Source organism: Lynx rufus, unplaced genomic scaffold, assembly GCF_022079265.1.
Source record: "Lynx rufus isolate CCGP_SWC_20201006 ecotype Redwood Valley unplaced genomic scaffold, mLynRuf1.p SCAF_5, whole genome shotgun sequence".
In the NCBI taxonomy this organism is placed as follows: domain Eukaryota; kingdom Metazoa; phylum Chordata; class Mammalia; order Carnivora; family Felidae; genus Lynx; species Lynx rufus.
This window is the reverse complement of record NW_025814867.1, coordinates 26,057,199-26,079,165: the sequence shown is the minus strand read 5'-3', so window position 1 is coordinate 26,079,165 and position 21,967 is coordinate 26,057,199. Positions and strand designations below refer to the sequence as shown.

The window sequence follows — 21,967 nt, the reverse complement described above, 5'->3', positions numbered from 1 at the left end:
AGCAGTCTCAAGGTAGTTGGTCTTCTTACGTGATGGCTGCTTTCTCCTAGAATGAGCATCCCAAGAGCTGCTTGGTTGTTTATGACCTAGCCTGGAAAGTCACACAGCATCACATCCACAGTATTCTATTGCTCCAACAATCAAAAGCCCACCTGGATTCAAGAGGGACACAGACCCTACATCCTTAATGGAAGAGCATGTAAAAAGCCACCTACTCAAAGTCCTCCCCCCCCCCCCCCCCCCCCCCCGCCGCAGTGTATTTGGTCTACGGCCATTGTTCTCAGAAGAGATGTTTCCCCAGAGTAGTGGCTCCTAAAATGTGGTCCCTGGGACCTTGTTAGAAATATAATCAAGTTTCCACCCCCCCCAAGATCTGTTGAATCGGAAGTTCCAAAGTGGGCCCCAATAATCTGTGTGACAAACCCTTCGGGACATCCTGATAAACCCTAAAGCTTTAGAACCTCTGCCCCAAGGAAACAGACTCCCTTGGTGAGCCTCAAGTGATGACGATGGTATGACTGCTTTCAACTTCCCATCCCAGGTGTTAGACTGAGGGTAACCTGGAGTGGTGCATGCAGTGGGGTATGGTACTCTATGAACTGGAACGTCAAAAACCAACATCTACAAGAGGTATTAAGGGCGTGGAAAGATGGCAAGATAATTCCTCACTGTCCTTGAAGAAATTACAGAAACCAAAATAATGACATATTCAATTCTCTTGAGATAATAGCATCTTGGCAGATTTTCATGATTACATGGGCCCCGTTTCCCTTCTATAAAGGTGGTAGGACAAGGGGGGGATAGACGGCAGGGGAAATAGCTTATTTCTTCCTTTAGCGAGGTGGTTTCTTGTAAACTTGTCTGACTCTAACTGTCTGGGCTGAAAAGAACTCAGGTGAGCCCGCCCCCCCCCCCCCCCCAGAGAGGAAGCCCCTCTGCTAAAGGGAATGTGAGTTCACTTCCTCTATTGCCCCCGGGGGTAGGGGTGGGGACATTCCTTAACCCGTTACTTCTGTGTGATTTGCAACCTCTCAGAATGGTTACAAATGAAGATGCTGGAGAGGAACCCACACTCCTGGAGCCTCTGGGCCCATGGGTGGCAACTGGGAGCTGCTGAAGTGTAACAATCTCCCTGATGAATTGCCAAGGTACTTCATCTGTGAGCTCATTGTTACCAAATGCAAGATCTGAGTTTCACTGAAATTGGTTCACTATAGAGGAGGGATTGGGGGAGATCACTGAAGTAAGGCAGTCATTGGAGCAGAAGTCGCCCTAATTATGAGGTTTGGAGATTCGTAAGCAATTCGACCCATGTGTCCTCTATGCCCATATTAGAGTGATGGATGACCAGTATGTCCCATGATGCTCAGAAAATTTGTCCTACCATCTTTCCAAGCACTGCTTTCTAAGTACTAGTTACCAAGTTTCCTCTAAAGACCTTACTTTGCTCACAAATTTGTCATTCAGCTGGCTTTGCAGGTGGATAAAGACTTCTGGGGCCGAACCCCATCCCTGTGCTTCCTTGGTTGTTAGGAGCCTGTGGGCCGACCTGGATCTTTGGGGATCAGTTGAACGGAGCTTGGGCCTCCGTTACTGGTGAAAGGGTTAAAAACCAGCCCAGACCGAGAGAGGAAAAGTCGGCCCTGTTTCTGGCATTCATCAGAGTGCCACAGCAGACACTGATAAAGCCAGCTGCAAAGTTAACGGGAAGCGATCTTCCTGCCAGATCCGCCGTATCATGATCACTCTTTTGAGGGACTACTGCTCGCCTTTCAGTGATGGCCCCAGCCTTGCTTTTTACTCCTGCAACCTGAACAAAAATCACGGTGAACTTTTGTGACAAAATTTTGCAGCGTGCAATCCTATCAGTAAGATTGAAACTTTCCACTCTTGCCTGGAAGACCTGAGCCACGTGAGTCACTTTGACACAGAGAAGCAGTTTCAGTTTCTACCGCAGATACAGAAATTCTGATAGGGATTTTCAGGCATAACATTCCATGCTTTTTTTCCCAACTAACTTTGTAGTTTTCCAAGGAATCAGGACCTGGGTCCACTTCCTAGTCCAGGCTTCATCTTGACCCCCGTTATACACTGCCTGCTCTGCTTTGAGCCTGTCCCCACAATGCTGCTTTTACATTCTACCTATACTAACCCCCAGATCCTATCATAATCTGGTCTTTCTTGGTTTGGTGAAATGCCCCATTGTTCTCTGGTGTTCGGTCTCCCTCTGCAAGTCAGCAAACCTAATTTTGTTGGTCTACGTAAGTTTTGTTGGTTCATCCCTGGTCATCAAATGGGCCAATGTGCTGCAAAGTGTGAGAACCACTGCTCTTTTTCACTGATTTGTAGTAAAGGCTGTGGTCCAAACTGCCATCAAAAGTGGACTCATGCAACCAGCCTCAAAGGGGGAAGAAAGAGACCCCAGGTCCCAAAGAGGTGACCGATTTGGTGTGAGTCACCAAATAATCATGACACAGATAAAACCCAGCCCTCCCTGAAGAGTTTCTAGGTGTCAGAAATTTTAACCATATAATCAGTAAAATTCAACACAACCCTGAAAATAAGGTACTATTATTCCCAGTATAAAGATGACAAAAACAGAAAAGTAAATTATGCAGGATGATTAAACAGTGCACTGGTGACAGCCAGGCTTCAAACCCAGATACGTGAATCCAGTCCTCTTCCTTTTTTTCCCGAAAGCAAACTACACCACCTCTTTCACTACCTATGCCTCCCTGGGAGAGGCAGCCTCTCTCGAGTGGACCTATCAGAATCAGCCAAGAGCTTTTTAGGTGTGAGGAATCTTCCCAAATGTTTGCCTCAAGTGGCTCAGCACCTATTCCTGCCAAAAGGAAAAGTAAAACCAGAGACGGCCACTGTGACGGACACTGTGTACCCAGCACCCATTCACCCCATTTCTGCTCCCCACTATATCATCCAGTAGCCACCCTTTCCTTACACAGCCCATCTACTTCTGGAGAGTCGCCAGGGAGTGGGCTACGAGTGTTCTTGTAGCTTTTGCCCCTGTGGGTTCAGGAACCCAGCTGTAATCCAGTTAGCAGGTGGCATTCTCCTGATGATATGAATTGGTTCAGGAATGGGCATGTGACCCCAAACAGGCAATGAGGCTCAAGGTAAGATTTTGGGGTGGCTTCTGGAAAAAAATGTCTTGGGGGCCACTGGAATAGATGTTCTCTCTTCCTCTGGATATCGTAGGGTGCAGATGTAAGCCTGAAACTGTAACAGTCAGCTTGTGACCACCCCAAGGATCAAACTAACAGGAGAGATGCAAATAGCAGAGAGGACAGCTCAAGCAGAGAAATGGAGTGGGAGCCTTGATTGAACCATGCCTGATCTCCACCCTACCTCTGGAGTTTTTACCTTATATTGGCCAATAAATTTCACCCTGTGGTTTATATGATATTTAAGTTGGATTTTCTGCCACCTACCAACAAAAGCATCTAAGCTGGCATAGCCTTTTTTAGCGACCCAACTGCACCTCTGAAGACCCTATGATATTTTCAGCCACTCCATGTGACAGCCTCAGGAGCAGCTGAAGGAATCCATCACCACTCCTAGGCAGGCCCTGTCACCACTGGAGGATGGTGTCCCCACCCACAAGCTGTTAAAGCCAAAAGAAAATTTAGCCCTTGTTACAGTTTCTTCCGGGTAAGGAAATGGAGGCTGTGAGACGCGACAAACCTAGCCTGAGCCCAGGTGCCAGGACTCCGGGTTCATCGTCCTTCTCTCCACACTGTGGCCCCTCAGTTCCCTACAGGACCAGCAAGTGCTCTCTGGAAACATCTAGCTACCTATCCTGTGGCCGCCTGGCCTGCTTATTACAGGTGCCCCTGTTCCTGGGGAGCCTGCTCCCTCCACCACAGTTAGCATTTCAGGGCAGGGCTGGGGACAGCCCATCTTCCTTCATCTTTCATTTCTCCATTTCACAATTCCACAGGGGGAGAACTACTATTATTATATACATATATATAAACACGTGGCTTTGAACCCTTTTATTTTCAGGGCCTTTCAGAACCCCCCTTGCAATACTTGGAGACAGACCCCTCTAATATTGTGGGATCTGGTTACAAGAGCATAGGTGGAGGCTCACACACCAAATGTCTACGTATTTACATTATAATCAAACTAACAGAGTGTTCTTAAATATGTTCTCTCTGCTTACCTGTCAGTCACACCTTCATAAAGACCTAGAAGGCTGGGTTTGAATATGGACTATTTAGATTCCTCAAAGTTCTGTGGCAGCACGAGGAGAGCAAGGCCCAGCCTGCACTGAGAGGGGCCTCGTGTGTATCTCTGTGGCAACTCCAGCCCGCCTATCCGAGCCCCATCTGCAACACCTAAACACAGCCTGTCCCTGGTCACCCCTCATGCTTACAGGCGTATGCAGGTCATACTCAGGCAGGCAGACTTGGGGAAGAGGCCTCAGGCTCAGGACCGCTTGGGTGAGAACTGTGGTCTCCTGGGTACCTGGAACACGGTCTGGGAGAGGGGTGTCCAGTAGGCATGTCGCCTTGGCCTCACAGACTCCCTGCCCTGTGGGGAGGGTCATGGCCAGAGGAGGGCCAGATTGGTACCCTCTAAGGCAAGAGACCCAGGACAGGGCCCCTCGTGCCAGGTCCAAGGGCAGTGCCGGAACGCCATCTCGTTCTAAACAGGGTCCTAAAATAAGGCTGGGGTGAGGCTAGGTTAGCAAGACCAGGCTCTGTGACTTTGGCTAAGTCCCTCCCTATCTTTCAACCTCCGTTTCCTCCCTTGTCTCTGAGTGGGACTGCTCCACATTCTAGAATCCTCTGCAGAGCCTCAGAAACAGTGAATTCAGACCCCTCATTCCAACCAGTAATGCTGGGACTCTGGTCCAAAACCCCCAGGGAAGAAAAAGCCACAGTGGGGAAACAAACCGCTTATATTTCTTGATATCCGGAGATCCCAGCATGAAGGTGCAGCTTTCATGGGAGCAACATCACCCCCAAGGTGTGCAGTAGAGCCTGGGGGAACCCAGCTGGCCAGTGTGCCCATCTCCGAAGACCTCACCCTTGGGCTGATCCCATCTGCTACAGACCCGCTAGTGACAGCCCGCTGAGCCGGAAGCTCTTGTCTGAAGCCCATCTCTGAAGACCTCACCTTCAGGTTGATCCCATCTGCTACAGACCACTAGTGATGGCCCGCTGGGCCAGAAGCTCTTGTCTGCTGAGTCCCCAAGACTCAGGCACGTTAAAGTGCTCTGTACAAAAGCTCAACAGCGTCCCTCCGTCTGGTAACAAACAAGGAAATCCCATTTGAGGTCTGCCACTGGGGAGACATCTTTCCAAAACAAAGCTCAGCCCCACTCAGGAAAGATGGTGGTACAAGGCAGCTCACAGTCATGCCAGACTAACGACTCTGCAGAAACACGAGGGGCTCAGGCACACGAGGGCAAGGCTCTGCACTCCAGAGACACAATGGGAAGGTCACAGGGTGTGCACAGGAGTCAGCAGGCAGCCAGGAGCTGGAGCTCAGGACAGAAATGGTCTCTGCCTAGAACAGGTATTCAGTCGTAGGGCCTCACATGGGGAGACCCGGGGTGGCATTCTCCTAAGGACCGGAAACACCAAAAGCCTGCCCAAGTGTAGGCTCAGGAAGTCACACCCTCTGGTGGTGAATCTCCTGAACAAGAGATGGACATAAGGGGCATTCACAAGACAGAGGTCCAAGTACTGAGAGCCACGAGGTCAAGGTGGTGCTGGGGATGGTGAAACTATAGAAGCTACCCTCTTGGGAAACACTGAGAAGCAGGAAGGCCACTGTTCTGCTGTTCACAAGCTGAGCACCCAGCTGGGCCTCCGCCCTTTCCCAGGGGCAGAGCACCGGTTTGGTGGCTTTCTCCGGGCTTTTTCACAGTTGGGTCCCTTCTTGGGGGAGCTGCATCCACATGAGGCTGTGCTGGACTGTGGCCAGTTGAGGGGTTCCTCAGCGGGTGCAGAGCTGGGAGCCACTCCAAGAAGGCGGGTTCATTTCCCTGCTTTGTGGTTCACAGGCCTGGAGAGACCTGACGGCCGGCTGCCCCGGGTGAGAATGCCCACATTTCTGGAGGTCAGAGGAGTGGGGAGGCCTGTCCACCACATGACCCAGATGGGATGACGACAAATTCAAAAAGCCCTGCAGGTCTAGGCGTAGGTAACAGTTGTGAGCCAAGTCCACGGTCTGGGTTGGTAACATTCCGAAGAAAAAGGGCACTGTAGGTCGGCGATTTGGCTGGATGGTAGCAATGGGAAAATGGTTCCCAGCGGGGACATGTGGAAGGTTCTCCGGTACCTCAGATTAAGACAGGGTGCAGTGGTCCTAAGTTCTTCCGGTTGGACCGAGTTAAAAGCATGTCTTAGCAGCAAGAGCTCGTCCTTATTTTTGTCACACAAAGGTGACGGAAACCGGACCGGGGGGTGTGAAGTCAATTTGATGAGGGTGGAAAAGCTGCTGCCGATCCTGTGGGATGCAGCCTGCCTTCTCCGCAAAGGCCCTTCACGTGAAGTAGCGGCAGGACGTGGAGTCGATGTAGCAGTAGGGGGTGCACTGCAGGTCCCCATATGACCTGAGGGGGGCAGATATGGGTCAGGGTGCGCGCAGGGCAGCGGGTACGACGGCTCCTGCCCAGGCCTCAGGACCAAGGCATGTTCTGAGGCCACCTCTGGTGACTTCTGGTCCACCCTCATCAGACAGCTGTCACTACTGCTACCTCACTAAGGGCCTCAGGGTTTGCCAGAGAGTGCTCTCATTCTCACTTGGGGTAAGAGGCTTGGGGCAGTTGAGTTCAGGCCTCTGCAGCTTTGCCCCTTGAGCCCAGCTGAGGGATCTGGGTGGAAAGAGTTGGTAACCATGTTCTTAACACAGCATCTCTGAGAGAATCACTCCCTTCTCAAGACCTGAAAGGTTTCCAGGCGCGATCCATTGGTCATACTGTACTGATGCAAATGTTCTATTTCTGTGCGGTCCAGTCCAGCAGCCTCTAGCCATGTGTATCTACTGAGATCTTAAAATAAGGTTAGTAGGAATGAATAATTGCATTTTTAATCTTAATTAATTTGAAGTTAAATAGCAATGTGTGGCCGGGGGCCACCAGATTGGACAGCACAGCCTATACCTCTGTAAGCCCAAGTGCTAATGTATGATGGTTACACATTATACCCATATTCACAAGCATCCCTTGAGGCCTCTAGAGATTACATGAGTAACCACAGTGAACCAGTGGGTAAGCCCCAGGCTCTATGCAGTCCTGTGTTCCATGTCCAGTTATCTACACTGACTTGTCTCCATGAAGCCATCAATCAGCTCAGACCTGCCACCTCTCTGGCAAGTGCCAGAGGATAGGGCACTTCAGGGATAGGGCAGTACATACAGACACAGAGATACAGTCGGGTCCTGGCCAAGCCTAAAGTGCTTGGAGTTTTGGAACTACAGATCTGTAGTTCCCCCAGCCTGGTTCGAGATGCTGGTGTGTGTTTGGGGGTGGGCATTGAGGAGAATGCCTTCCATTGAGGAATGCCTTCCATTCCTTGGACAGAGGACAGAGGGGTGGACAGAGTCAGTGGACAGAGGGGTGACAGAAAGACAGGACTGGTGTCTATTTCCTAGCCCTGCTGAGGGCCTGGGTCCAAGCTTACCAGAGGAATAGGGCTGAAAGCAAAGGCTGAAGACACTGGACTCCTGAGGGACCTAGGAGGTATGAAAGGCCAGCGATCCATTGTGGAACCAACAGAGAAGCAGGAACTAGGGAGGAAAGCCTTCTCATTTTCCCTACAACACTATACAACTCCGCATCTGTGAGGATTAGGGGGAATGTGGTATGGTTTTGCATCTCATAGGCCCAGTGTCCTTCAGCTGGCTTGGGAGATGTCAACCGTGGAGGTCAATGTGAACACCCACTGGAGAGTCCCAGATAGAAGTAGAGGGGTGCCTGAAGGGGGTACTAACTTCCCGGGGTTTTCTTGGAACAGTCATGAGCCAGCAAAATTAGATGTTAATGCTGGTGTGATCTCATCTGCACCTATAGTCCCGCCCTGGGGGTCAGAGTTGTTGCAGAGAATTCAGGTTATACAGATGCTTAGATTCTTGGAAATGCCCTGGTACCTCCATCCTCCACTGGGCTTCCTCCAGACCCACTTTCCAGAAGACTAATGTGGTCATGGTAGCCACTGGGATTGGGAGCTGCTCACCCAGGGGCAACAGCTGAACGTAGAGATTGCTGATTGCCAGGGGTCCGGGATGGAGCTGGTGACTCTCTGTCTCAGCTCGGCCTCAGAGGCACTCAGGCACCCTAAGAGGGCACGTGGTCATTATGTGTGTGTTGCCTGTCTCCCTTAGGTGAGCAGGGACCATGTGTTGTGCTATTTGTCACCATACCTCAGTGTCTAGAAAGTACCAGAAACATAAGCAGCGTTAAAAAAAGTATTTGTGAAGGAAAGAGGAGGAAGCAGGCAGAGAGGGAGGCAGGGGTGTCATAATAGCACGCGAGGTGATTCCTACCCAGGGAGATAGGTCTCGCAGGTCAGGTGGCCAAAGTCAGAGCCGTCGCAGTCCTCCACTCCCTTGTGCTGGTGACCATCTCCACAGTAGGCCCGGTGACAGCCTGAGGGACACAGGGGAGTGTAGCCCTGAGAGGGTGCTGGGGTGGGACAGGCCTACCTTAGCCTGTAAGGACTGTGTGGCCTAAAGGATCCACCCAGAGCATGCACCCTCTTAAGCAGACTCCCATAAAGCTTCAGATGCATCCGGGGACTGCCCCCTCAGCCCCCCCAAATCACACACCAGAGAATAAGGAGACCCAAGCTCCAGCCCACTCCAGCTACTTGTTAGCCAACAGAACAAGAGCAGGCCCCTTGGCCTCCCTGAGCCTCAATATCTCTATCTCAAACCTGGGGCGTGGACACCACCTCCCCTTCACAGGACACACCGTGGGTTCCCAAGGAGTGAGAGTCAGGAGACTGCGTACTGGGCACAAGTGATGGCCACGGCGGCTCTCGTCTACAGAGAGCTTCCACAACCCTCTTTTTACGGGGTTCCTTCCTGCTGTGTGATCTCCTATTTGACTCTGTCTGCACCAGGGGCAGAAGGGACTCCAGGCAAAGCGGGCATGCCGGGGATCACCATCCCGGGAACTGTCCCGGCAAGTACAGCTACAGAGAGAGAGATCCAGCCACTTCTCGGTCCCTGTGCCCATCGCTGCTCATTTACACATCTCCGGCCCTCAGCCAGGCCGGCTCCTCACAGCAAGGACTTAAAAATCATTCAGTGAAGGGACGTTGAATCCTTACTACACCCAGACGACCTGGCGCACATCAGCTCGCAGCATCTCTAAAGAGCTGAGCTGTCAGTACCAACACAGCCAATTTCCAGTGGAGGAAAGTGAGACTTGAGCTGTGAACTGCCCTCCATTCCCCACTCACTGAGAGCCTCCTCTAGGAACATTCGAACTCTACTCCGTCCGGCTCCAAATCCCCCACTTGACACACCACCTCCTGTTTGTGTCACGTGGTTAAAAAAAGAAGAAGGAAAGCAAACCCTCCAGTGCGGTGCGGCCTGCCTGTCCCCATAGCATCCCATCAGCCTGAAGTCTGCTTCCCCTAGGAAGGCCTTTGTCACCAGGGCTCCATCTGGTAAAAGTCCTGATGCAAATTCTTGGCTTCTCCCTTTCATCTTTCACTCTGTATCACCTTTATCTTTTGATAAAGAACGTGAACTGGAACGTGGGTTTTGCCAAGAAGTAGGATTCAGGGAAAAGGAGGGACTGGTGGCTTCTCTAGGGGCAAGACCCTTGACACTAACCCACCATGATATGCGTGGGCAGTAAAAAGTCAGCATTTGGCCTGAATGGGAGGGCCGTCCCCACAGCAGCCCAGGGGTACTCCCTCTGGCTTGGAGATCACCCCAACCCACCAGAGCTGGCATCCAGGGGCTTGCCCTCCCTCATCCAGGTCCTCCCCGAGGCAGGCACCACTCACTGATGCAGCTGTCACCCACGTCATCATTTCCATCATCACACTCCTCCCCGGGCTGCAGGACTCCATCCCCGCAGGAGCCACGGTGGTCCACAGTATAGTCCACAGGGTGGAAAGGGGTCACCTGGCCAAAGAAACACAGGACAGTTACTAGGGATGGCATGACAGGTTGTTGGCACTGGGATGGAGACCCCGGGTCTGGGCAGGGGGGTTCCTCCCGGATGGGAAAGGCACCCCTCTCCTATGGCCCAGAGCTCTGCACTTGACGGGAAGGCTGGGCCAGATCAGGACAGCATCCTGGCCGTGTGGGGATGGGAGACCGTCTGGAACCCTGCCTCCAAGAGGAGGTCCTATGTGGTGGGCGGGGGCACGGAGAACTGCTCAGAAGCAGAGAAGAGGAGCGTGCCCAGCCCTTCCACGGAAACAGACTGCAGAAAGCTCTGCGCTAGACCCAACCGGTGGCCCTTCTTTCCTCGGGTATGTCCTGAGTGTCTGCCTCAGGGTACCTGGATGGGGAGCCAGCCAAGGCTGTCCTTGAAGTACAGAGATCTCTGATCTTTGCGGAAGGCAATGGCGTTTTGGGTGTTCAGCCTCTCGAGCTCCTCCTGGTTGTTGACCACAAAAATCTGCCAGAGAACACACTGGTGAGGATTCCAGAAAACACTTCTATAGGGGTCAGGGGAAAAGCTGGAAGAGGACACAGAATCTCCATCCTTGGGCTGGTTAACAGTGGGAGGGGGAGTCTGCATATCACATGCCGGGGATCCTCCTGAAGTCGGGAGGGATGTCCTGATTCCCACATCTTCTCAACCCAGTTCCTAAGGTCTGGGTTTGCAATAAGAATGTCCACAATTTAAAAATTTTCTAACATTTAAAATGTTCCCGAGACTTAAATAAAAACATGATGTCATCTAATCAAGTAATTCAACATCTGGAAAGGAGTCTTAACAAAACTGTTATACTCAAAGGTGTTCATTACGGTTTTATTTACATTAGTGAAAAGCCTGGGAGAACCGTACAAGTACCCAACAACAGGGCCCTGGTTAAATAAATCACAGCACAGTCGCATGATGGATGGATGATTATGCAGCCATTCAAGTGATGAATTAATGTCCAGGGTTACCTCAAAATAATCCAAGGGAGGGTGGGCAGTAGTGAGTGGGTATAAAGAGGAAACAGGATTAACCAGGAGTTGATACATGTTGAATTTGGGTGAAGGGTACATAGAGGTTTATTACACTATTTGTTCTGCTTTTGCATTTGCTTAAAATTTTCTATAATTTTTTGTCCTTAAAAAAAAGACAAAGAAAAAAAACCCTCAAGTTGGACCCACAACCAAATGGACAACTTGGTTTCCTAGATTTTTATTTTTCCCTTATTTTCCAATTTCCTATAATGAGTGCGTACCAGGTATAATGAGGAAATCAGTTTATTAAAAGGCTTTTACGAGCTCTTGGAGGATCAGGTGAGAGGTCCCAATGGATAACCACCAGATTTTCTCCCAGGAGCCTTACCACAGGAACATGAGGGGAGCTGGACCCATACATGGATTCCCTGTAGGAGGGGTTATTCACATTCGTAGGGGTTCCACAAAGACAACTTCCTGGAGGCCCGGGAAATCCTCTGTCCCCTTTGGGTCCCATCACAAGTTGTCCTAGGAAGCAACAGAATGCTGTGTTACTAGAGCAAAGGAAGTGAAAACCAAAAAGCCCCGGGGAGACGTGAGCAACCTTTACAACAGAAAGAAGGTCAAAGTCCACAGCATCTTAGGGTAGGCCCTGGGGAGAGGTCTAAAGAGACTTTTTTGATCCAAGATATGGAGGAGGTGATGTTCTCTGTGGGTCCCTTAACCACACCGGGTGTTGGGGTACCTTCCCCAATTCTCTCCGTTCCCTTTCTCTATACTTTGGAAACCAGACAGACATTCTACTTCCCAGATGACCTTGCATGCAAGGTCTGTGATGGGAGAAGGGTAAGCATCTGAGAAAGTCTATCCTGATAAGGAAAAAACAGAGCTGGTGAGAGACCTAGCTTCCTCCTTCTTCCTGTCTAGAAGACAGACAACATGCCTGGTGCAGCAGCAGCCACACTGCAACCCTGAGGTAATAGGTATGAGAAGAGAAGCCAACATACAGGAAAGACCAGGGGCTCATGGGGCATGGGACCCTGATGGTGACACTTAGAAGCTGAACCAAAGTCAGCCATTGTTGACCTCTCTGGACCTCCTCGTATGAGAAAAACAATCTCCTTTTTGTTTAGACTACTATTAACAGGGATCTAAGGAACACAATGCTGACAACTTCTATTATTTTTTTATTCATTTTATTTTGTTCTTATTTGTGAGATCTTTACGAAGGAATATCTAAAGGTGGGTTTCTTTCATTCCTTCTGGAAGAAAATGGAATGCCTGAAAATGCTCCACCTACTTATTCTCCCCTGGTACTGAGAAGAGTGTCGTGAACATATATGATTAGGAAATGTATTCCCTGCAATGTGGGTGATCTGCTTGGGCAGTAGTCTTCACCTAGACTTTTAAAGGTCCTAATATCCAGGCCACACTCCAGACCAATTCCATTAAGAATGCAGAGAACAGAACCCAGGCATCCATACTTTTAAAAGCTCTCAAGATGATTCCAGTGTATACTAAGGTCGCGAACGCTGGTCTAAGGAAACGGTCTTTGCACAAGCCATTTCCCTACTAGATTATTCTTCCTTCACCCTCCATCCCTCCTTCCTCAGGTGCCTTCCAGCTAGCTCCTGATCTGGATTCAAATATCACTTCTGCAGGGAAGCCTTCTGAATCTTCGCACTCTGGCACGTTCGCTTGGATAATGTCATAGTTCCCTATGCCTTTTCTTCACAGCACTTATCTCTGTTTGCGATTTTGTGTCTTGTGAGATTATCCGATCAAGGTCAATCTCCCCCAGTGGAATATAAGCTCCACAAGGGCAAGGTTGATACCCGTTTTCATTCACAAGGGTGGGATACACAGTAGGGACATGATACATGCTTGATGATGGAATGAATGAATGTAGACTCACTGGAAAGAAAAGGTCTTCAGAAAAGGCTTAAAAACCCCGGTTGGCAGAAAAGAACGAGAGCAAGAGCCATCCAACAGGGAGAGAGGAAAGAGGAAACATAGAGACTGACAAAGGAAGGAAGGAAGTATGCCTCCTCCTGGAAAAGTAAGGGCAAGTCTGGAGGCCAGTCACTGGTTTCAGGTTGTATAACTTCCCAAGGCAGCCAGCAACTAGGGATACAGCTGGCAGATTCCAGAAGGGCAGAAAGTAAAATGACTCCAGGGGAAAGGTCTGGTCAGGAACCCAAAGAAGCAGCTTTAGCTAGAGGAAGAAACCCCAGTGGGAATACCCTCTCCACAACCTTGAGCCTTCCTGAGCTGGTGGACAGATATGTCCAAGATCAGAAGAATGCCAGTTCGAGGGCTGGGGCGGGGGCGGGCATTGCCAACATTTCATACCAGGTTGTGGTGGTTGCTTGTACAAGAAATAAGAATACAACGCTGTAGGAGGAGCTCCAGTCCCGTGTTCTGATGTTTTCAGCACAGCCCAGAAAGACACAGACTCCACCAGCCCAGGAATACTCTCGGTAATTATCACCCCCGGGGAAACTGAGGTGGGAATGTTCTGTAACCAAGGATGCGCGAGTGGCATCGGAGAAGGTTCTGTGACCCCAACAACTCCTCCAGAACCATGGCCTCAGAGAGGATCAGGCGTTGGTCCCACTGCCCGGCCAATAAGTGGTGAGGCTGAGATTTGAATTCATGTATGACTTCACACTATGCCATCAAAAGACAAAGTCCAAGAATATTGATGCTTTCAGGAAGCTGGAAATTCCCAGGTACCACAGTGATTCACTTATACCCGGTCTGGGTGCAGGAAGGACTCACTCAGATTTGTAATTTGGTTATTTCAAATCACATCCTAGAGGCATTTTGCCTTGATTCCCTCGGCCACCTCCTAGCACCTCTTTCTCTGTAACTTGGGTGATAAAAATTCCCCCCCCCCACCTCCCCCCAGCACTGTCCTGCCCCACAGCTCTGGGCACCAGAACCAGAGGTGGCCTCCAGAGAGGGTGACAGGATGTGGCAGGGAGCCCGCTTCCTGCCACCACTGCAGTTTCCCTGCCGCTTCCTCTCAGCTGTCAGAGGGCATCTGTTACCCCTGCCTGTTTCCTGCCAGGATCCACTGAAGGGCACAGCAACTCGAACTGCCCCACCTCGGCCTCTCAGAGCTGGTCCAGCGGGCCTGCCTGATCCATCGTCCCGTGGAGCCAGAAGACCTGGCCCTCCGTCTATGCCCAGACTGCCTCCCATCGCTGCTGGCTGTGCAGCAGGAGCAGGCCTGACATGGGAATCTGCGAGGAGGCAGAGGGACCACAGAAGTCTCCACATCACCCCCAGCTCTTACTCTGCCTCAGCAGAGGCTGCATGGCTAAGTGGGAAGGGTCTCTAGACCAGGAGCCACAGACTGATTCTGGGCCGGGCAAGGCCACCACTGGTCAGCTCTGTGACCTCCAGGAAGTCCCTTTTCTCTGAGGTTCAAAGTTCTTTTCTATAAAGGGAGGGCTGGATAAGACCAGGGTTGTTTGACTTGTGGTTCACAGAGCCCAAAGACATTCTAAGATGGATCTGGGGCAGGGGTTCTGGAACTCTGGGAAGCAGTGTGCAGAATCTTGGGCGCAGATACGACATGTATTTGTCCTGAGTGGGTGTGGGACTTTTATCAGACTCCAGAGACAGTCTCAGGAATCACTTCTGGGGCCTGTTCCCATTCTTGACAATTATCCAACTGGCCCCAGGTCCAGTTTAAGTTATCTTTTAAATTCCTCCCTCCTCTTCTTTCCCTACCCTGCACCCTGTCCCCCTCAAAAAAAAAAAGTTTCCAAAGAGCAGGATGATTGCCCCATTTTCTTTAGCCCCTTCACTCTGGGAGGCTCCCCAGAAAGGAAGTGACTCATAACAAGGCACAGGAAGGGGACCTGAGTCAGAAATGGACTGCATCCTGCTTGCCTGCTATGCAATCACCCAGGGGGGACAGCCTGAGAACCAAAATGGCCCATGTCTGAGAGTGCTTGTGGTGCACAGCCCTGCCCCGCCCACCTGCCAGGTGCCATGGGATGGTAAAGCTGACCGGCCATCGACACTGCCTCGAGGACTTGCTATCTAGAAGGAAGATGAAACACATCTGCAGAAAAGTTATCGGTGAAGGGCCATAGCAGAGAGGCAATATGTACTTGGGCCCAGGGAAAGGAGACCCATCCTGTTAGGGACCAAGGAAGGCCTTACTGAAGAGAGGGCTTTGACAGAAGAAGACGGTTTCATCGGGTGGACCAGAGGGCTGGCCTAATGACCTCTCTTTGCATCCACACCGCTCCCCAAGATCCTGGCTACTCTCCTCAGTTTTGTGAACTGCTCAAATACCTCAAGGGCCAAGAGAGTCCTCCCCAAAGAAAACTCAGGCCTCGCGCCATGCTCTCGGTCCCTGGGGCTGGCAGCTCATGATCCTGGGCCTTGAGGGGAACATTACTCATGCCGGAAGCGAGGAAGAGGACTTCAACTGACCCTTGAACAACACGGGTTTAAACCGCATGGGTCCTCTTAGATGCAGATTTTTTACAGCACAGTACTATAAATGCATTTTCTCTTGTTTGTGATTTTCTTAATAACATTTCTTTTCTCTAGCTTCCTTTCTTATAAGCTTACTGTATATGACACATATAACACACAAAGTATATGTTAATCCACTGCTATCAGGAAGGCTTCCAGTCAACAGCAGGCTATTAGTAGTTAAGTTTGGGGGGATTCAGGAGCTTATATGTGGATTTTCAACTGTGCTGGGGTTGGCGCCCCTAACCTCCACATTTTTCGAGGGTCAAGTGTAGTTGGAAGGACCCCCATAGGGATTGTCAAGTCAATTCCCAGAAACAGACTGTGGGGCATGGACACATGGCCCAGGATGCATCTCCAATCTAGTTCCCTTAACAGCACAGAAATAGGTGCGGCAAGATAACTTATTGTCATACTAACTGACATTTGTTTTCTCACTTTTTCCTCTCCCAATTTCAAGGAGGTAGCAAGATTTTGTGCTTTCTTGCCCTTGCTGAAAACAGGTACTGTGTGAAGACTTTTGCCTTTCTGCCCTCTGTTCTCAGAAGAGAAAAGCTCCTGAGACGGGTGGCAGTGCATGAGGAATATGAGAAGGCGCTGGAGATCAGAAGAGGGGAGATGACTCCAGACATGGAGAGAGAGGGACCCCCTGTGTTTTGGAGATAAGGTAAGGAAGGTCTCAGAAGGAATAGCTATGGGACTTCTTGGGAAACTGAACCACAGGGACCAGGCTTGGAAATGTTCCAATACCCGAGCATGACATGAAGATGGCAGTCACCAGGCACCCTTGGACCACGTGGCCTGGGATAGCGGGCATCTCAGAGGTGAACAGGGCAGATCAAAGGCTGGAGGGAACTCCCCTGATGTTTTTCTGCCATAATCCCCAGGATCTTTGCCCAAATCTTTTTAGGTAGTTCTATAGAGGAGTGGAGAGAACCTCTTAATACCTGAGATGGAATTTTCCTGGCATCCCGGAAGGTTAGAATCTCAGAACCAGCTTTAATTTGGTTTAAAGGAGCTAACAAATTATGACATTTCTAGACCATCGCATTACATGGTTGTGAATATATTCCCATAGACCCAGGGAGGAAAAGTACAATGTAGAATTTTAAAATGCCTTCATTTTAAGTTAAGAATAAAATTGTAATACCAATTATTTTGTTTCCGTGTGTATAACTGAGAGCCAAGAACCCTACATAGTAAAGAGTCTTCTCAGACCTAGAGATGCTGTGTTTATGCAGGAAATGTGCTCTGAAAGGCCATATTTGGAGCTGACGAGGGAACAAACTAATGGGTTTAGCGCATCAAATTAAACAAGGTAAACAAGCAGTGTATCTATGCCCTCTTCGATGGCAGACTTTGATTTCTTTTCAGGGTTTCTTTGTATATTCAGCGTAAACCAACAAGGACGCTTTCACGACACCACATAAGATAGAAAAATCGGCCACATCATCTTTACTTCTAGGATTAAGTAAATTGCTTGGAGCCATGAACGGCTTTTCTAGAAAAAGGTGTTAGTTGATGAAAAATGTGCCTGTTACTTTTCACTTGAAGTATAAATGACATCACCAATGTAATTATGGTTTTTTTTTTTTTCCTCCTCTATTTGTTCTCCAAAATGCTACAGCAGAGTCAGGATATTGTTTATCTCTCTTGTGTAGAAGTTGAATGAGCCAAGCTATGGAGAAATTATAAATATATTAAAAGCATCTCTGGTAGTTTCTAACTCAAAACACAAGGCAGACCTCTGCTGTGCCCTCTCTGGGGAGGTTGGCCAGGAGGGCAACACTGTGGATCAAGTGAAGCAGTGTGGCTCTTACCTGCGGATGGGGGGCCCGGGGGGCCTGGGGGACCTGGACGGCCAGGTTGACCAGAAGGCCCAGGCTTGCCTGGTGGGCCCATTACTCCACTATCTCCCTTCTGCCCCTGACAGAAAGAAAGGCAGAGCCTGTTATGACAACATGACATGGCAAACTTCTTTCCCCATTTATGTCTAAATCAGGGACCACCTTGCACTTTGGAGCAGGAGCCCAGAGCAGGATTCAGCCCCAGAAGCCTTGACCCCCAAACTCCTAAAAAGCTCAGGGCAGGGGCACCTGGCTGGCTCAGCTGGTAGAGCGTGTGACTTTTGATCTCAGAGTCGTGAGTTCAAGCCCCACAGTGGGCATGGAGTCTACTTAAAAAAAAAAAAAAAAAAAGCTCAGGGAAAGTGACATTTGAGATTGTGATGGTTACAAGTTTGTAGACATTACTTCTTGCTCTATTCTGGAAACATGGCACTGACTGCTGAAAGGAACCAATTCAACCCACTCCTCTCACGGGGCAGAGAAGGAAACAGAGGCTCAGGAAAGAGCAGAGATGTACATTAAGTCACCTAGCATTGAGGCAGCAGACTTGGGCCTAGCCTCAGGGCTCTGCTTGCTCACCAAGACCATTTTTCTTTTACCACAAGACCTGTTTCCATCGAATGAATTTCTGTTGCTCTCAGGATAAAGACCCAGATCCTTATTTCACCTACTAAGGCCTGTATGGCTGGCCTTTCTAGTCACGTTCCAGCCTTTTGGTGTTTTTGGTCTTCAAGGGCATCATGCCTTTTTTTTCCCCCCTCCTCTCTGCCCCAACTCGCTCTCCACTCCTCTGCCTGGTTAACTGCCTCCCAGCCTTTAGCTCTCACGTAAAATGTCACTGCAGCACAGCCTTCCCTGGCCTTGCCAGACTAAGTCAGTCCTCCCGGTCACAGGCTCTCAGAACTGGGCCTCTTTCCTTCCAGGCTTTTATCCAGGTCAGAAATGCACCAATATTTGTGTGGTCCTTTCATCAGTGTCTCTCCATGAGACATAAGCTCCCTCTGGGCCCGAATTTGTCTTGCTCACCTCTCTTCCCCAGATTAAATGAGGGAGGAGGAAGATACTGAAAACACAAAGGGGAAGCAGTTCTGGTGAGCTGGAAGTCAAGAGACCTGGATTTTCACGTTGGCCATGAGACCCTGGGTAACTCACGTCATTGCTTTGTGCCTGTTTTCTCGTCTGTAAAATGGGGCCAGTAAGCACACACCTTTGCAGCTTTGTTGTGAGGCTAACAAAGATCTCAGAGGTGAAAAACCACTTTGCACAGAACCAACGGCTAAGGAAGCCAAGCTGACGATCACAGCAGCTAGTTTGCTTTCATCTTTTTCACATGGTTAGAAAAGGCCTAATTCCTTAAAGAGAGCCACACCTGTAGCTGTAGCCATTCCACATAGGATGTTCTCTTTGCTGCCCCTTCTGAGAGGGTCAAGAGCAAAGATTCCCTCCTTAGGGCTGCTCTTAGGAATGACCCTAGAAACCAAGATCTGTAGATTCTTCCCCTCCACAATTTGCTTACTTTGTTCGTATGCTGGTGCTAACTGGACAGTGATTGATGCACAACATCTTTGACCTGGATCCCCTTTGTACACTTGTGCCTTGGCAAGCTTGCCCATGTAATGAAACATAATCTTCCCCAAGTCTGGGAAGCAGGCAGGCAGGGCACTCCTTTTCAATCACAACAGTGACATGTGGCCTGCTGCCTTGTCAACATGGCTCTGGGGAACCTCTTGACAATGTCCAAGGACTTCTTAAATTCTTTTGTCGTATTTATTCATTCATTCATTCATTCATTCATTCATAGGAGTTCTTAAAGTCCTAATATGGGACCTATAAGGGCAGAGTTTATTTCCAATTCCATCCTGATGGAAGGAGTTCTTAATCCCTGGCCCAAGCTGAAGCTTGGTAACTAAGATGGGTCCCAGAATAGCAAAGGAGGTCACACCATCTTAATATAGCCACAGTTAAGGCTTGTTTTTCTAAAAGCTACATCATCTATGAGCACAGGAAATGCCACAGCTTGAAGGGGCTGGAAGGTACTCCTTGATTCTGACACCAGCAATAATGGATTATTCTGCATATCTGTCATTTGTTCACAACAAGCCATATCTCTATGAGCAGGACTCACTGAGCAGCGCTTTCCAGGAAAGGCATTGTTTATTCCTTTACTGCCATAAAATTTGGTGATCCCTCTCAAAGACGCTGCTCTGTCTCCTTAACTGAAGATTTGTATTATAGAGTCAAGAGCCATTTCCCTGAGCCTGGTTTAAAGCAAGCGCTGAAGCATGAAGGTGAAGAGAGAAGGTGTGTGGGGAGAAGCAGGTCTCAACTCTCTAAGTTCCAGTGCTGGCTTGGAAGTTCACTTGGCTGGGGATCACCCTACTTCCCTGGCCCTTAGGTTCCTTGTGACTAGACAGAGATGAGGTGTTCTCTAAAATCCTTCTGGCTGTGAAATGCTAATCTCCTGAAGTCCCTTCTAGACCTCTGATTCCAGGAGTTGGATTGACTTACATTAACCTCCAGAAACTCTTAGCACCACTGGCCTGACAACACTTGGTGTATAAGACTCTATGCTAGGAAACTAATTCATGATTTAAAAAAAAAACACAACAGGGGCGCCTGGGTGGCTCAGTTGGTTAAGCGTCCGACTTCTGGCTCAGGTCGTGATCTCGCGGTTCGTGAGTTTGAGCCCCTCGTCGGGCTCTGTGCTGACAGGTCGGAGCCTGCTTCAGATTCTGTGCCCCTCCATCTCCCTGCCCCTCCCCTGCTCATGCTCTGTGTCTCTCTGTCTCTCAATAATAAATAAACGTTAGGGAGCCTGGGTGGCTCAGTCAGTTAAGCATCCGACTTCGGCTCAGCTCATGATCTCGTGGTCCGTGAGCTTGAGCCCCGCGTCAGCCTCTGTGCTGATGGCTCAGAGCCTGGAGCCTGTTTCAGATTCTGTGTCTCCCTCTCTCTCTGACCCTCCCCTGTTCATGCTCTGTCTCTCTCTGTCTCAAAAGTAAATAAACATTAAAATAATAAAAATAAATAAATGTTAAAAAAAAAAAAAAAAACTACGATGGCAGGCTCCCAAAGCTAACAACCCAAGTATCTGCTGACTAGACAGGCAGTGAGGGTTCAGAGCACACTCAGCTTGTTTATAACATCTTGTAGGAAGGATGAGCTCATTTCTCTGAGCTCCCACACATGGCGCTGGTGTAGTTTGAAGAATGTCCCAACCGAATCATTCTCAACAGTGTCAAGAAATAGCCGTCTTGGCTCCAGCCTTCACCAGGAAAAGACAAATACCACCCCAGAAGGGCACTAGAAGCACAGAAGCCTTCTAGAACTTCAAGCATAAAGCCTTCTGCATGGGATGAGCAGTAGGGAAGAAAAAGATTTTCCCTTTTTTCCCCTCCTTTTTCTGAGCCTAGGTTTTAGGACATTGGTATCTGTGGCATCACTGTGAAGTCATGGACATGCCAGCCATTGTAAAACCTCGAAAACTGAACTGGACTATTATGACTTCAAAACTTATAATGGAATTTGTATTATCTGGGGTTGGAGCTTGTGTCATTCCTAAGTTCACTTGGAAAAGACCAGAATTGGCTTCACACTGTGACCATTGTTCTGAACGTTGGCTACATATTAGAATCATATAGAGAGCTTTAAAACAAAAAACAAAAAAACCCACAACAACCCATTCTAAAACCCCATGCCAGGTCAATTACATCAGATGCTCTAAAAAATAAGGCCTAGGTGCTGGGGACAATAGGAGGCAAACTTGGAACTACAACCACTGCACCTGGGGCAGAGAAATCTGTATCGAATCAGTCCCCTAAGTGATTCTGATATAAGCTAAAGTTTAAGAACCATGGACCCAGCCTAAGAAAAGAATAAAAACATAAGAATGGAAAAAGGTTTGTGCCCAAAGATATTCACCTCTCAGCATCTGTATATAATTTTAGTTAGGCCTCTCTTGTCCAAGCAGTCTACTGCTTTACTCATTTACAAAATGCAATGCAGACATTTAAAAGAGCTTAATACATATGTGCAGGAATGCGCAAAAATGTGTGACTTTAAGTTAAAGTTTTAGGATACAACAACTAGATATTGGATATAAAAGAAACAAACAACCAGAAAGTTCACAAAGAAATAATACTGGAAGGAAACACACCAAAATGGTAACAGGGTTATGTCTGGGTGTTAGGTCTTCAGATGATTTCCCTTCTACTTTTCTGAATTTTCCAAGTTTTCTGTGATGATCACATATTACATTTATAATGGAAAAAGAGGTGAAAAGCCTACAAACAGACAACCAAAAAAGTAAAGGAATGATGCCTGTCCATTAGAGAAAAGACAAGAAGCTTCTCCGAGGCACTCAATACAGCTCTAAAGGCAGCTCAGGCAAATGTGCCTTCATCTTTCCTCTCCCTCTCACATCACAAGTGCCTGCTGACCAGGGAGCGTTCAGAATGAACAATTTCCCCAAGCCCTTAATAGTGACCATAAAGAGAGTCACTTAC

At 49.0% G+C, this 21,967-nt stretch overlaps 1 protein-coding gene across 2 annotated transcripts in view; it reads right to left on the bottom strand.

The window, feature by feature from the left end:
• Window positions 1-3,998: 3,998 nt before the first annotated feature.
• COLQ (collagen like tail subunit of asymmetric acetylcholinesterase) overlaps window positions 3,999-21,967 on the bottom strand; it is a 60,435-nt gene continuing 42,466 nt past the window's right edge. For both annotated transcript variants that reach the window (XM_047098940.1, XM_047098941.1), the window contains exons 12-17: window positions 17,436-17,541; window positions 11,504-11,643; window positions 10,496-10,615; window positions 9,993-10,113; window positions 8,518-8,620; window positions 3,999-6,586 (exon numbers count right to left, since the gene is read on the bottom strand). In XM_047098940.1, the coding sequence (XP_046954896.1) occupies window positions 6,517-6,586; window positions 8,518-8,620; window positions 9,993-10,113; window positions 10,496-10,615; window positions 11,504-11,643; window positions 17,436-17,541 (660 nt within the window). In that variant the 3' untranslated portion in view covers window positions 3,999-6,516. The remainder of the gene's footprint in view (window positions 6,587-8,517; window positions 8,621-9,992; window positions 10,114-10,495; window positions 10,616-11,503; window positions 11,644-17,435; window positions 17,542-21,967) is intronic.